General features: G+C 42.6%; 1 protein-coding gene across 9 annotated transcripts in view; it reads left to right on the forward strand.

The window, feature by feature from the left end:
- The window catches only part of COL11A1 (collagen type XI alpha 1 chain), a 256,244-nt gene that overhangs the window by 171,185 nt on the left and 69,546 nt on the right, over positions 1–15,513 (forward strand). For all 9 annotated transcript variants that reach the window (XM_090048879.1, XM_090048883.1, XM_090048880.1 and 6 more), the window contains 2 exons: positions 2,005–2,112; positions 3,191–3,244. In XM_090048879.1, coding sequence (XP_089905005.1) covers positions 2,005–2,112; positions 3,191–3,244 — 162 coding nt within the window. The remainder of the gene's footprint in view (positions 1–2,004; positions 2,113–3,190; positions 3,245–15,513) is intronic.

Below are 15,513 nucleotides of genomic sequence, written 5' to 3' on the forward strand. Positions count from 1 at the left end.
AAGGCAGGCAATAGAAGTTGGATCAGTAGAGTTCTGGTTGGTTTCCAGAGAAGTAAGTTGCCATGTGGTGGTTGAAGTAAGGAATGGGAGGGTAAAAAGTAGTGCAGTGTGCAATGCCTGAAGGACTGAAAGGATACTATTTATAGAAATCTTGGCATCTGCGCATAACATTGAACTGGTTCACAGAGAACCAATTCAAAATAATATATGATTATCCTGGCAAACTTTTGAAAAGTTTCAGGAGCTTTAAACCATTGTAAACTAGCTTGTACCCCTGGTTCCTTGCATTTTAAACTACATTTAAAGAGGTCTAAGTGATATGTTTATCTGCACCCAGCCTATTCCAAACATGCAGTTGGTCCAATAGAATATAACAGCCACAAAAATCCTTGCCTTTTCTAAAGAAACCTCTTGTATTTCATGCTGAATCTCAGCATCAGTCATTTATTTACAAGTTCTATTGCAAGACAGTTCACTGAGGAATTTAGGAACCATATTTGCTGCTGTATCTAACTTTTACCTGGGTGCATCTACACATGCAATTACAGTAACTGAATAAACTGTGGAGCTAATTGCTCCAAAGTTAATTTCTCCCAGGTGCTCTGTTCAAATGGTGTGCTGAGGAGCAATAAGCTCCGCAGTTGATTCAGGTGCAGCACGTGGAGCCTGGACAGAGTATCCCTTGCTGACAGGGGACCCAAGGGCATTGGTGACATGTAGGGGATGCATGGGGGTGCACGCGTACCCCCTGAGACCACCAGTGCACCCCCTGATCTGTTGCGCTTGCCACTTAGGCATTGGGCAGGAGGGGCAGGTGGGAGTGCCAGTGCCCCCGGCAGCAAGCACCGGCTGATTACTGCAGCCACTCCCAGAAGTGGCCACAGCCACTCCTGGAAGCAGCTGCAGCAATCAACTGCCACAGGGGACCTTCCCCTTGGGTATTGAGATCTACTGTGGGGGGACCCCTCCAGGCAGTGAGAATGGTCACAGGGGAGGCATGTACCCTGCCTGACTAAGGTGGCATCCGTTGCTCATGCCCAAGGGTCAGCCTGCCCACTCAGGGCTGTTCCATCAGCATAATGTGCTGTGGGAGGGATGGCTGAGGCACAAGGGAGCTTCACCATGGGCCTAAGCTGGCAGGTAATCCCCACAATGAAGCAGTCTCAGCCAGCCAGGCAGCATCTACACATCCACTGCTGTAAAGTTTTTTACTCTGAAGCAGAATAGTACTAGAATTTACAAGTACTATCCTGATGCAGAGTAAATTTGTTTACTCCAGCTTAACAGAGTTGCACATATAGATGTCAAGATGTTTACTGCATACTAATTAGTCAGCTGTGCAGTAAACTTCTCACATAGATATGCTTCTTGTGTAGGGAAAGTGGGCTATCAGGGAGCTGAATCCAGATCTCAGGTGCAGAGTAAAACAGTTTTGAAACCGGCCTAACATGCACTATCTGCCAGCTAGGAATTGTTACTAGATACTGGACATTCTTTCTTCCAGCATGCCCATTCTTTGCGCTAAAAATGATGGACAAGGCAGACTGCCAGCTACAAGCCTACTAAGGATTTCCTCTGTGCCAGGAAAAAGAGCCAAATGTTCTTTGTGCTGTGAAACTAGGAAAGCCAAAATGTTGCCTATACATGAACAGTTGGTTGGGGCAGCACTGAAATAGTTAATAGCACACAGTGTAAAGACAGTTAACTATAATTCATTTAAATGAGTTATGTGGAACATAAACAATTAGACACAAAGGCTAAATTAACTTCTAGTATTAACTCGTGTGCAATCATAAAAGGAACAAGTTGACACGTGGTGGCAATAAAATGTCATTGGCAAGAAGTTTTCATTTGAGCTTTCTGTTTTGTAATTTACTGAAATTCTTTTCTTATTATTTTATAACCCTTACAACATATATGTAAATATCTCTGCATGTTGTTATCATCAAATAATTAATTATTTTCCTTTGATCAGACTGGTAATATTTCTTTTTTCAACACCAGGGTGAAAAGGGTCCCCAGGGTCCAGCTGGACGTGATGGAGTACAAGGTCCTGTAGGTCTGCCAGGTCCTGCAGGGCCTGCTGGTTCTCCTGGAGAAGACGGTGACAAAGTCAGTCCTTATAGTTTGGTTTTATGAGTCTGCATAGTGATTTGTGTACAAAAATGAACTAGCTGTAGATTTCTACAGGCTAACTCCTATGGCTACACAACCTTTAAAAAAAGCCCAATGTCTGAGAGAGAGTTATTACAGGAATCCAAGATTTCTGTCCAAGAAATAATAGATTAGGATTTATACTGACAGAAAAGAGAGGATGAGAATGTAGCAAAACAATCTAGGATATTTGATATTAAAATTGATATTTGGCTATTAAAAAAAAAAGTCCTCAGTGAATAAGCAAGATAAAACTTTTCTAATAATATGTAGTCATTTAGTCCTGCTGCTGGTGAGATAAGGTGCTGGGACTGAATGTTTACAGCTTAAACCCTAAAGTCTAATTACGCAAGGTTTTCTTGACTTCAGAAAGAAGTGAAGGCAACTTAAGCATCTCTCAGTATTGAGCTGCAAGCTTGGGTTTGGTTTAATATTTTCCTTTTAAACAAGCTTTCAAGGTTTTAACTAATGTCACTAATACAAAAATCAGAACTTTGTTTGTAATACATGATTGTGTTGTTATGTAAGCCAGGGAAACGAATTACGTTGAATCACACAAACTGTCTTTTATTATTATACTAAATAAGAACATCTCCAGACATGGCATCTTGGGTAATTTGACTTAAGCTGAGGTTTTCAAAAAGTATGCACAACAGTGAGAAGCAATTGCTCAGTCATGTGCAGTTAGATTAGCTATAAATTAGAGTACAGTCATAAGCAGTTCGTAATTAGGTTGCATTTAAAACAGAACAAAACTAAACAAAAATAGTTTCCTGTATTTAAACCCAGTTGCAGTATACTTCAAAGCCAGGCCATGGTACAGTTTGTACTATAAAAATCAATACCTTAATCTGTCTTACTAACATGACTGATAGAGTAATGTCCACCTTAGAAATCCACACTTATAACTAAAGTCTAAAACTTGTAGTATATTCACATTAAAAGTGGCATTTAAAGATGCTATGATATTGACTGCAGTTAAATAGGAGATAAGCTATTCTAATGCATCAGCTTAGCTTCTTACTTTCAATTACAGGGAGAAATTGGTGAACCAGGTCAGAAAGGCAGTAAAGGTGACAAGGGAGAAAACGTGAGTATCTTAACTGTTTTGTCTCATGTATTGGTTGCTTCTTTTTACTGAATTTGGATTAACTGCTTTACATCTCTATCTAACAAAAAGTTTTGATGCATCACACAGGGGCGTATCATGTACTTTCACAAATTTAAACAGAAACAAATTTCAATAACACCATGTTACTTAATTACATCTATGAAGTATATTATATATAATTTTCAAAAAATGATGACTACATTTATTTAAACAATAAGTATTCTCTTACATTTTGTTAACTTAGATCATAATTTATAGATGGGTAAACTAGAAGGCAGAAAAATGACAAAATGTTTTTGTACAAATATACATTACTATTAACATAATGGATACTTGAGTAGTAAACTTTAGGAGTCAGTATGGAAGTGTATTCCATAATACAGCTTTATTGCATATCCTTATCCAGCTTTAAATTGTCTTCCTGGCAAGACAACTTCATTGATTTTGGAGTTTTAGTTCAGGTAGACACAGATAAAGTGAATTGTTTTATATAAACTTTCAGATGTCTTGAGTTCATTCCGGGCTCACTGGTGTCAAAAGAAAGATTCCTTGCCTCCCGGCTATTGATTTTGATAAAGCTGGATCAGACTGTAATATTTTGCAGATTTACACAGGAGTTTAAGCATTTTCTTCTTTCAGTCACCCACAGGTATCTCAGGAACAACTTTCCCCATATTATTTAAATAATTTTCATCATTCTGATAAATATATGCCAACTACTATGGGGGATCAGACCAAAGGTTCATCTAGTCTAGTATCCAGTCTCCAACACTGGCAAGTAGCAACTTCATTAGAGGAAGAACATAAGAAATACATCTTTCTTAATATGCTCTATCTTCTGTCTCATCCTCTCAGTCACAATCCATAGGTTACATTTCTGCCTGCTTTTAATAGACAAAGGGACCTATCTTCCATAAATTCATCTAATTCTTTTTTGAACTGGGTTATACTATTCCATAACATCCTGTGATAATAAGTTGTGCCTGGTGTTACGTGTTGTGTAAAACAAACAAACAAACAAAAAAATTTCTTTTGTTTATTTTAGAATGACTGCCTGGTAATGTTGTTGGTCCCTCTAGTTCTTGGGTAATGAGGCATAGTAAATAGCACTGTCCCAAAACCATTCAGTTTTATAGAACTCTGTCACATCCCCACTCCCAAGTCATCCTAAGCTGAAGAGACCTAGCCATTTAATTTTCTCCTTGTATAACATCCCATGCCCTTGGTCATCCCTTTTGCCTTTCTCTGTCTTTTTCAATTTCTATTATATCCCTTTTGAGACAGGATAAGCAGAACTGCCCACAGTATTAAAGACATTGGGATATATAATGACATAATATTTTCTCTTTTGTTTCTACTTGTTTTTCCTAATGATTCTTAACATTTTATTTGCCTTTTTGATCACGAGTGCATAATGGGCCAATGTCTTTAGAGGACTCTCCACAATGACTCCAAGTTCTCTTTCTTGAGTGACAGCAACTAATTCAGAACCCACCACTGAGTATGTATGTATAGTTAGGATTATTTTTATATACTCACTGGCAGGTTCCATTATTTTAAAGTTACTGTTTAGTGGTGGAAGAAAATAAACAGACAAACCCCAGTATTTTCACTTCTAGTCAAGTTCAGTACATTTTTTAGGTCTGTTTTGTTTGAACAAGTTCCTTAATTAATGAGGGGAAAGTCATTTCAGAGAAATTCTTGACTTCATTATACTTTGAGTAGGAGAGTTAGGTAAACTCAGGGTAAGTGTAGCCTATTCAGTCATTTAAAGCATATTTATAATCCTTGTCATAAGGAAAGGTAGGCGTTTATTATGATTAATAGTGTATTTAATACCACAGAAATAGATTGTTTCTAGCAGCTGCCAAATGCATGATTGGCTGTATCTTCACATGAAGCATCATTTTGTTTCAATACAACCCATACAGTAATTAGTGCTTTTTATAATAATTTCATACAAAAATGTATAGAAAGCCAAAAAAAAAGGAAATGGCTATTTTTTAAAATAAGCTTGTCCTTTTGCTATTAATTCACTTGAAAGAACTTGAAAACACACTTCTGAGACCTAAGAAAAGTAGGCCATGACCCCTACTACATAGGAAGGCAGAAAAAAAACACACAGTCCATGCCAGTCTGAAGTTGGGATAAAATTATTTCCTGATGCCAGATGTGGTGATCAGCTTAACCCTAAATGGAAGGGCATGACCCTCTAATCAGGAACCTCAAGGTTTTCCTCCCAGTTTCAGCATTGCCAAAACAGTTAAAATCCCTAGCTATGGCTGAAGCCAACAGCAAATGCTTCTGAGAGAGAAGAAAAAACCCTGACACTGTAGCAAAGGGCAATGGAAAAAAATTCTTCCCAGACCCATATGTGAACCAGCAATACTCAGAAGCATGAGAAAAAACAAACAGCTTTCACTGTCCTGCAACCTGAAAAGAGCAAACACAACTCCACACATTATATCCTCTACCTGGAGAGTTGGAAGTCCCCTTTCTGTGATTAAACTCCCTCCATAAACTTTCCCAAGCTCCTTTAATCTTCTTTCATTACTAAGCCAGCTATGGAGCTCTGCTTCAGTCTTCTGCTGAGCACGCTCCTCTCCAATAGTCACCTGCTCTGGGCTGCAAAGCTCATGATCCCTTGATATGTGTGTGTAGGAAGAGCGAAGGGGCAATGTAGAGTTCCTGGGCAACTTTAGGCCAGCAGTCAGCAACCTACATCCCACCGACCAAATTTAGCCTACAGCAACTAAGAAAATTGATGGCATGCTCCAACCCTAGCAGCAAAGGTGTTGTCCCTAGAGCCCTACCACCTGTCCAGTTTAGCGTATTCTCTATGCTGCAGTAGAGGCAGTATCCCCAAGTCCTAGTGCCTGCCTTTTTCTGTCTAGTGACCTTACAGTATCTACTGATGGATAGAGGATGTGGCACTACAGTCCATGGCAGGGGCTGGGTTGTAAACAGTGGCCTGCTGTGCCAAAAAGGTGGCCATCCCCTGCCTTAGACAATTAGTTCCACTGCCTCATTGTTCTAACAGTGAGAGAGGTTTTCCTGATATCCAGTCTAAGTTTACTTTACTGCAACTTCATGCCATTAATACATGTCCTACTCTCTGCAGCAATGGAAAAGAGGTGTTTCCCCTCAGCATATTGATGATCCTTCAGATGTTTGAAGTTTGCAATCATGTCCCCTCTTAATCACCTTTTCTGCATTCTGAAGATGCATGTTTCTTTCAACCTGTCCTCATATGGCTTGGCTTCTAAGCTCTCTCTTATTTTTGTTTCCCATTTTGGATCCTCCCTATTGTCTCTGTGTCTTTTAAAAAAATTGGAGCACAAAGCCCCTTTTGGACTCATGCTTATTCTCAGTCTAATGATAAATATTTGAATAACCCTGAAAAAAAATCCATTTATTAAAACCATTCATTTTTAGGCACAAGTTTTGCTTCTTTGTTAGTTGATGTGGTTAGTATGTTAGTGATGGATCCAACTGCTACTTGTGCATCTATGGAGATCTACTGGGGTACAAAATCTCTGTGCAAGGAAAAGGCTGGTTTTCTGGGAAATGCACCCATTTCTGCAATTCAGATCCCAGTTCTGTATGGGTTTTGCATATAGCGTCAGGCACATCTTGCTGTTTTCTCCCTTAAACAGCCATATAGCTTCATCAGCATGTCTCTGAGCATGTCAAGGACATGTTTCCCTTTCCTGTTTCACCCCATCTTAGCAGAGATACTTGAACTGGCCAGTAGTCTGTAAACTCAGTCCATGACCCTTACTGTGACTGTTGCTTCTGGTATGTTTTTGCTTCACAAATAAAGTACAGTAAAAGCTGTGTTATCCAGCACTTTACCATCCGGAATGCTCTATTAACTGGCATCTGTCCCACCATGGCACTTCCGGTTTCACCACCATGAGCCAAGTTCCGCTTCTTTCTCATGGACCACGACCTGCAGCAAAGCAGCCTGTGCTGGACCCCCTTCCCTGTCCCCCAGCACACTGATGCCAGGGAGTGAAAGTCCTGGTGCACTGGATGTGGCGGGAGGGGCGGCAGCCCAAACAGGCAAAGACGCCTCCAACCCACCAGGCTGGAGATAAGTATAACTCTCAGATAACCAGCAGATTTGATTAACTGGCATTCCCCCTTCCCCCCAATCCCTATGGATGCCAGAAAACAAAGCTTTTACTATAACTGCAGAATAATTGCTGGAAAATTATATTGTATTCATGCTCATAACAAGAGGTGAGGCTTTCATGAGTATGTGAAGTATTTTACCCATTGAAATTCTGAGTTCAGTCTGCCTGGGTTGTATTGTATTCATTTAAAGGTGCTGGATGTTAGAGATGCAATTTATCTTAGCCATTTAATTAGGTTTTGTCTGCAACAATACCCATTCAGGTCCAATGACTTAAGAACGCATACTTATTTGAAACCCATCTCCACCCACACCCTCAAACTAAGATAAAGGCATAGGGAAGTAAGAAGTAGAATGTGTTAATTGGCCTCCTCACTCAGAGCATCTGAAGGGTATAGGACAAATGCTGGTACTGAAAGTCTTTGGATATAGCAAGGTAAAAGACATGAGGTCCCTGAAGCTATCAAAAGCTTAGGTGGGGAAGATGGGACCTTTGAGAGTAGGGAGTCTTAAGTAATAAAGAATAAGACCCACATTTTCTCTCTACATCTTTGGGTTTTTTTAGAAGCATTAGATAAATTCTTTCATATGTCCACTGAACTCATAGAACAAGGATGGAAGGTATGATTTATGGTTTGCAACTATAAATACTTGGGTGATACTCAACAAGAAGTCTGTACTGATGACCGTCAAGAGATCTCTGTCTGCCAAGGATAGCTATTTTTTACATACATCCCCATCTCCTGTGCAAGAAGTTCTACAGACTGTAGGACTGTGAGCAAATTGTTACAGGGGCTTACTCCTGTATACTTCTATATACAGGCTATACTCCTCTCTAGGGATTCAACCCTGCCACAAAAATACTCAGATAGCTGTTATGACCTATCCCTACTCTTTTTGTGCCTCAAGAGTGAAAGAGAGAATCTTCCCATATGTGAATAATGGAGTGCAAATGTAAAAAGATTAACAAGGGCTTAAATAGGACTTAAGAGATACAGAGGCACTGAACCAAGGTGAGTTTATCCTTAGAGTAAAGAAGTAGTCTGGTATTTTCAGTGGAGTCTAGTGCATTTGGATACGTTTACTGCATACTCTAATGTATCCAAATTACATTTGTTAGCTGCAGCCTACCAGGCTCTTGGAAAATACATAATAATATCTATCTAAATGGTACTAAAGAGACAGAAAATTTATGCCTTCCCCAGTGCCATCCTAGCATGCATGGGCTAAATCTTAAACTCGTCACTACAACAGAGAAAAACTGAGCAGAAAAATATCATAGTTATTTAAAAACATAAAAGGCTGTGATTTGTAATTTAAGACCCCATGGAAAGTAAGATGTTTTAAAATGAAATAAAATCCCAATAATGTTATAAACCTTCCTCTTAAGAATAGAAAGAGTAGAAAATGTTCTCATATCAGAATGAAAGAAATCAAGCAAATCATTCCCAGCCCAAGACAGACATCAGCTTAAACTCAGCTCTTGAACTGGAATGTACTGCTCACAGCTGGAGCAAACTTTATAATATTTGAGCCTCTGTTAGGCTGTAGTAATCCACCCCATTCACCTGACATACTTGGGTTGGAGTTTCAAACAAAACCACCACTTAACACTTTCAGGCCAGTCTCTTAAGTCCCTGTACTGTCTGTGATGAACTACTGTGGCACATCACCTCTGTATATTTGAATGTTGTGTTACTGGTAAGACAACTTCATTGATTTTGGAGTTTTAATGTACAACAGTTATGTTGTACTTGACATAAAAGGCAGCTGTAATGCTAGTGTTTTGTGAGAAGACTTTGTAGATATTCCAGCACTGGACCTGTCAGATGTATAACATTCCCCTTCCCAATATGTTGATGTTACACCCATTGTAAAAAGACAAAAACAAATGCATCTCATGCACTCTATTTTACACAAAAACAAGTGATACTTCATTTATTCACATACCATGCCCACCTTTTCCCTAAATATTAACAATAAAAAATGGGTGCACATCTTAGACAAAGAAACTGATTCTGAATAATTGTTTAACAGGAAAAAAAATATTTTCCTTCATTTACCTTCCCCAAATAAGTTGCATGTCTTATTTGGGCACACGGTATGGAAATAAATACAGTGTCCTGTTTACACGCTCTTCACCTAAAGCATCCACTAATGCCACTGGTGGAAATGGGTCTATTTTTCATGCAGGCACAGTAGCCCTAGGCCCAAGAAGAAAATAAAAGTCCCCTTCTGTGGTCACTAACTGCATAGGAATCATAGGAAAATAGGAATACTGGTATTAGGTTCCAAGAGACGACACTCATCAGAGAAATCTAGCTAGTGCCAGTTGCCCATCTAATATATCTAAGGAGCTTGTGGATGCCACCCAATGAAACATTGCTCAGAGGCATGCACAGATGAGTGAAAGAAAGACAGATCCACAGTATTCCAAGTCACTTCTAGTCAGAACCTCCTTCCTGGTCTGGTAGACAGAGGACTTGGCCACAGCCAGGAGGAGATTGACCCAGAAGGTCCTGGGACTTGGTGGAATTACATAAAATAAAAGGTGTAGAAAGAAGTACATTCAGAGCCTCAATAAGAAGTTCCTGAGGAGGTGGTAGAGGGGTTGCAGGTTGCCACACTCAAGGTTGGCATGTACCAGGGTCTCCTTCTGTTTGCAAAAGGGGCAGGTGTCAGAGATGTTCATAAAGCATGCCACGTGCACACCTGTGCTGATGGTTCAGTGGGGGAGCCACCAACCTAGATCCCCAGTAGCTTGTTGAATTCAGGGAAAATACAGGCTAATCTACTGGGGAACCTCACCCACAGTGATAGTGCCCACCATTTGGTATCTGGGAAGAATGTGAGGTTGGGATGCTGACTGATATGGAGTGCAAGCATGTATAGCTGGCTGCACTAGGCTGTCTGGTAGCAGGCTGTTTTTTTTGTGGGGGGGGAGTTATCCCCCATGTGGGGATTGTGGGGGAGGGGAGATCTGGTGAATCAGGAGCCCCATGACAAGCTCTGGAGTCCTGGGGGATATGGGAAGGTGGGGAATACCCTTGCACAGGACCCGTTGTATATAGGGAAGGAATGTGGGTAACAGGACAGCCTTGACCTCCTGGAGTAAGTGGCAGGGAACAGTGTGGGAAGCACCATACACCAGACCAATGCAGAATAATTTGCCCACTGTCACCTGACAAAATCCAGAAGGTCCTACATATAGGTAACATCACCACAGACCATTCTTCAGGGCATCTCCATCACTAGCAGCACCAGCTGTGGGTTTTTCAGCAGGGGCTCAGCTAGGAGATCTGCCTCCTGGGTGACCACGTCTGTGAATCAAGAAAAGGAGACTAACCTCTAAGTCCCAGTGAGGTCCTGGCAGAAATCTGGAAGCTCACTGTGGTCTCTTATATGAAGTCATCTTAGGTACAAGAGCTGCCAGCCCTACCTGAACCCTTGGAAGTAGGAAGAAGGCATGCTCCATTAAGTGCTGTGCTGCCTCATTATACGCGCTGTAAAAGAGCCTCTGCAGGGTCTAAAGCTGAAAGATGTGCACCAGACTGAGGATGCAGACCGGGTCATGCCTTCCATTACACAAAGGAAGGCACAGGGTATCTGCAAAGACCTAGTGCTGTCCTAGTCAGATGTACCTCAGTGCCCATCCCTGGAAACTGGACAGGATGCTTGGAGGGTGTTGAAAGTGCCAAATCATGGTTATGATAAACTAGTTGATAACCATCACACTCCCACAAAGGCAGAGACACTGGACGAGCCCTGTCCCTGTCCACAGACAGTCAAACATCCTGACTTGGTGTTGGTCTTAGTTTTCCAGTGGGAAGGGATGACTGGGATGCAGGTAGATCCCCACAAAAACCAGCAGGCCCATGCTCCATTAGCATGACTTGGAGTGCGTGTGGGAGTAAGCCTACCTGCCATCAGTCACCCACCACTAGGCCAAATCTTGATCCAGCTTACCCAGGGAGAGGAGGCTATCAAGTAGATGAACTGGAAAACTTCTACCTGTACCAGGTCATCCAGGTCCTGAATGGTGAGGGTTGTCAGCATATACAGAAAGGACTGCTCTTATGGCAAACTTCATTTGTGCAGGAGACCAGAGGAAGGGCTCAACAAAAATTGCACAGAGCTGGTCAGACAACAGGCAGTCTTTACTCCCTCTCCATCCAAAGGGTTCAGCGCAGGGTCCAGCTGAGTTTGACCATACAGTCTATGGTGGCATAAAGCATCTTGAGAAACCACAGGGGATCAAAGGCATCTGCCTTCAGAGTACATGGGAGGTACTCATGTTCCACCCTGTTAAATGCTGTCTCCTGCTTGAGGGAAAGGATGGTGAATGAGAGTATCAGTGAGCAAGCTCAAAAAGCTTCCAGACCAGGTCAGACTGTTGAAGATGCTACATCCTGGACTGGTGTATGTCTGGTCATGGTGGCTAATGTTCACCAGCACAGACTTCAGCCACAGCAACATGACTTTGGCTATGACCTTGTAGTCCATTTAGAGGAACAAGACTGGTCACCATTTTCTTAGGTCACAGGGGTCACCTTTTTTGAATAGCAGGATCAGCATGACCATCCTGCATGGCAGGGATCTGCTCCCCTTCCTCTTCAGACTTTACCCAGACTGCAGCAAGATCCAAGCCAAGGATGACCCTAAATGCATAATAGAACTACAGTCAGCCTGCTACATCTTCGAGGAAATTTGCATATGCTGATGACCTGACACTTACCGCACAGGTAAGGACCTTCAAAGAGATTGAAGATACGCTGATGTTAGACCTGTCAATAATGGCAAAATATTTCTGCAAGTGGAGGCTGTGACTAAATCCAACTAAGGCCAACATCTAAGTGTTTCATCTCTACAACCACAAAGCACATATTCATCTCAATGTCACTTTTTGCAGAGAAAAATTACAACATGATCTAAATCCACCCTACCTAAGTATGGCACTTGACTGCATCTTAACTTTTCCTAATCATCTTCAGAAAATAGCTGCGAAGATTGAATCAGGTGAACATAGTGTGAAAATTCACCAAAACAAGCTGAGGTGCCACTGCAGGAGTACTCCACACCTGTGCTATGGCACTGGTCTTCTTAATGGCCGAGTAATGTGCACCTGTCTGGGCTGCTAGCACTTATACCAAATGTGTGGATGTCCAATTAAATTCTGCAATGTATGCTTTCACCGGAACGTTGAAATCTACATCAATTCAATGGTTTCTGGTGCTAGCCAAGTTTGCTCCTCCAGACATTTGCCACAACGAAACTACATACCGAGGGGTCACCTGCATAAATAACAAATGAGACCTTCCATAGAGACCTTTCATAGAGATTTAAAGAACCTCCCAGCTCACTGCTTAGTCTCCCAGAAACCTTTGTGGACCCATGTACAAGCCCTTGTAGGAACGACAGTGCAGCAGCTTGGACTAAAGCATGGAATGAAACCACCATTCAGAATAAACATCTAATTTCTCACCCAACAATAAAGTCTCCTGTTTTTAACCTTCCATGGAAAACATAGAAGGCTCTAAATCAGATCCAAACCGAACATGGCTGCTGTGATCACTTGATGCACAAATGGGGTATTAGGAGTTCTGCAAAGTATGACTTGTGGCCATCCTGATCAAGCTATGGACCACATAACAACATTTTTCCCTCTATACAAATTCGACAGCGACATTGCAGAGATACATTCCCTTTCCTCGAACATTAGACTGTTTTAACTAACCTTAAAGTGGATTTATAATAGATGCTCCAAGTTAGGTTTATTAAAGAAAACTGTCAGCCTGTAGATGCCTGGAGACTGGTTGGTGGGCTTCAAGAAGACAGCTTCCAATAGCTCAGCCAATGAGAGAATCCTCCAATCAGTCTTAGTCACTTGTGTTAAGTTGAGGCAGGATCTTATGGGCCTTATGTATATTATTGCAAGAAAGTTGGATCCAGCAAGAAGAGTCTTACAAATAAGGTCCTCACTTGTTTCAGCTCAATGGGATCCATGAGAGGAGAACATACATCTGATAGGAGGCAATTGATGTACATCTTAGCACCCGTTCTCTTCTCTGGGGCATAGAAGAAGCGGAGCCATGGTCTATCTCCTGAATGAGCTGGATCTGCAATTGGAAATACATGCCACGGCCATGGCAGTCTTCCAGCACTTGAAGCTCTTCCCACTTCTCCTGACACTCTCTACAGAAGGATGGGTTGTCTGAATTAGTGATAAGGTGCCTCTACAGCTTGCAAAGCTCCTTTGAGATTAATTCTGTGGCTGCCTGCCCAAGCCTGGTGTGCCCTTCTGCCCAGGTGTAGTCTTCCATATACCATCATGTCTGCACCAAGGGAAAGATCCACTGCTGCTCACACCAGACTAGCCAGGACTCCTGGAAGGATTCTACAAAGTCACATCTACCTATTAGAGATGGCCACTTCTTTAGGATGTCTGCAGTGCCCTGGCTCCACTCCCTTCTTGGTCAGCCCTTCTCTTCATGGGTGACATTAAAGCCTCTTTGTGAGGACCTGTCAGGGGCTCTAACAAGTAGTCCAGCCTGGGCTAATTGCCTAGGCAGCCACACATATCTTGAGTCTTTAACTGATAAGCTCTGTCCCTGCTAAATAACTTGCTAGCTTCCTGATTGGCTGCTGGGAGTGCAGCCTACTCATTTAGTCCCAGCTGTGGCAGCAAACTTGAGGCCAGCCAACAGTTCTTACTCGGAAGTGCTTTAGTAAGCCTCCCAGTTCCTGTGCTCTCTGACTTTTCTGGTTCCTGGCCCCAATTAGCTCTGTTCCTGGACTCTGACTTTTGGATTTCGCTTGGGATCTGTTTCCTTGTTTCCTGATCATGACTATTCATTGATCTCAACTTATGCACTGTCTTTTGGATTTATTAACTCAGTATCCAATTTCTGAACCCTGCCTCTGGCCTGTGTTTTGGATTCTGCCCATGGATTTACCTCTGGATTTGGTAATTCAGCTCACAAATCCTGACTGAGCCATAGGCCCCTCCCCCCGCTCCAGCTTCCCTCAGTGGTGTAAGCACTAGGCCAGACCACCTTACAGGACCAGGAACTCATGAAAGCTTAGGGTGTCATGGTAATTAGCTGTCCTCTCTGAGTTGTGAATAGGGACACAAATCCAGGTTCAGGATGAACCCCTGTATTTGGCCACAGAGATGGAGAAGGACGCTGGCATCACCTCAGCTATTTGCAGGATCTCTGGCTGAAGACCTGGGAAGAACAGGGTTGCAGCCTCACATCATGTCTCTGAAGTAGACCCTGTTTTCCCACACCAGGTGCCAGCTTGCTTCAGCAGCTGGTGTTTCATGGGCCTCCTGCACAAACAGCACAGAGTACTCTGCTGTTGGTAAGTGAGTACCTGGCATGTGCAGAGACTCATCATGCAGCCATGGATGTTGAGGCTATAATGGCAAGGATCCTCATTGCTTGTCAGGGGAGGGTAGAGGAAGGCTCAGTGGCTGCCTTGTGCTAGTTGTTCAACCCAGCACAAATCTCATGTTCCTCATGTAGACATAAAGAGTGTTGTAGAAGCTGTGGGCCAAATAATAATTTCTGGTATTCTACCTCATGAGTCCTCACAGTATTGAGGATCTGGTGGTAATCCCCCAGTCATCCAGAGCAAGCTGCACCCTGTTTCTGGAGGATAGCATGCTCTCTGGGAACTGAAGCAGTTCTCTGGGCACAGCTGGAGCCAAGAGATCTTGAAGCTCCACTGAGCTCCACTGAGTCCATACAGTCTCAGACATTGATTTTCCAGTTCCTGGGTTAAGCAGGGGCTCCTCATGATTCCCTGAGGGGATATGTGTGTCCCCTTCCTCTGCCCCAATGATGGCAGAGGCCTGGTGGAGTACTGCCCAAACTACCCAGCCCACTATGACCCCAGTCACCAGTGGAGGGAGGATTATCAAGGTGAGTGGCAAGGCAGGAGACACGGGGGGGTCTGTTCAGGGTGTGGATGAGTAGAATCACATTGCCCTGCATCCTCTCTGCACTCTTGCCAATCCCCAGGAGAGCATGATCATCTACAAGTCAATGGCAGAGGCTGATAGGGTACCGTGTCCCCTTCAACCACTGCCGCTGGTACTTTTTCAGAG

Source organism: Crocodylus siamensis, chromosome 5, assembly GCF_052110815.1.
Source record: "Crocodylus siamensis isolate JL-2025a chromosome 5, ASM5211081v1, whole genome shotgun sequence".
In the NCBI taxonomy this organism is placed as follows: Eukaryota; Metazoa; Chordata; order Crocodylia; family Crocodylidae; genus Crocodylus; species Crocodylus siamensis.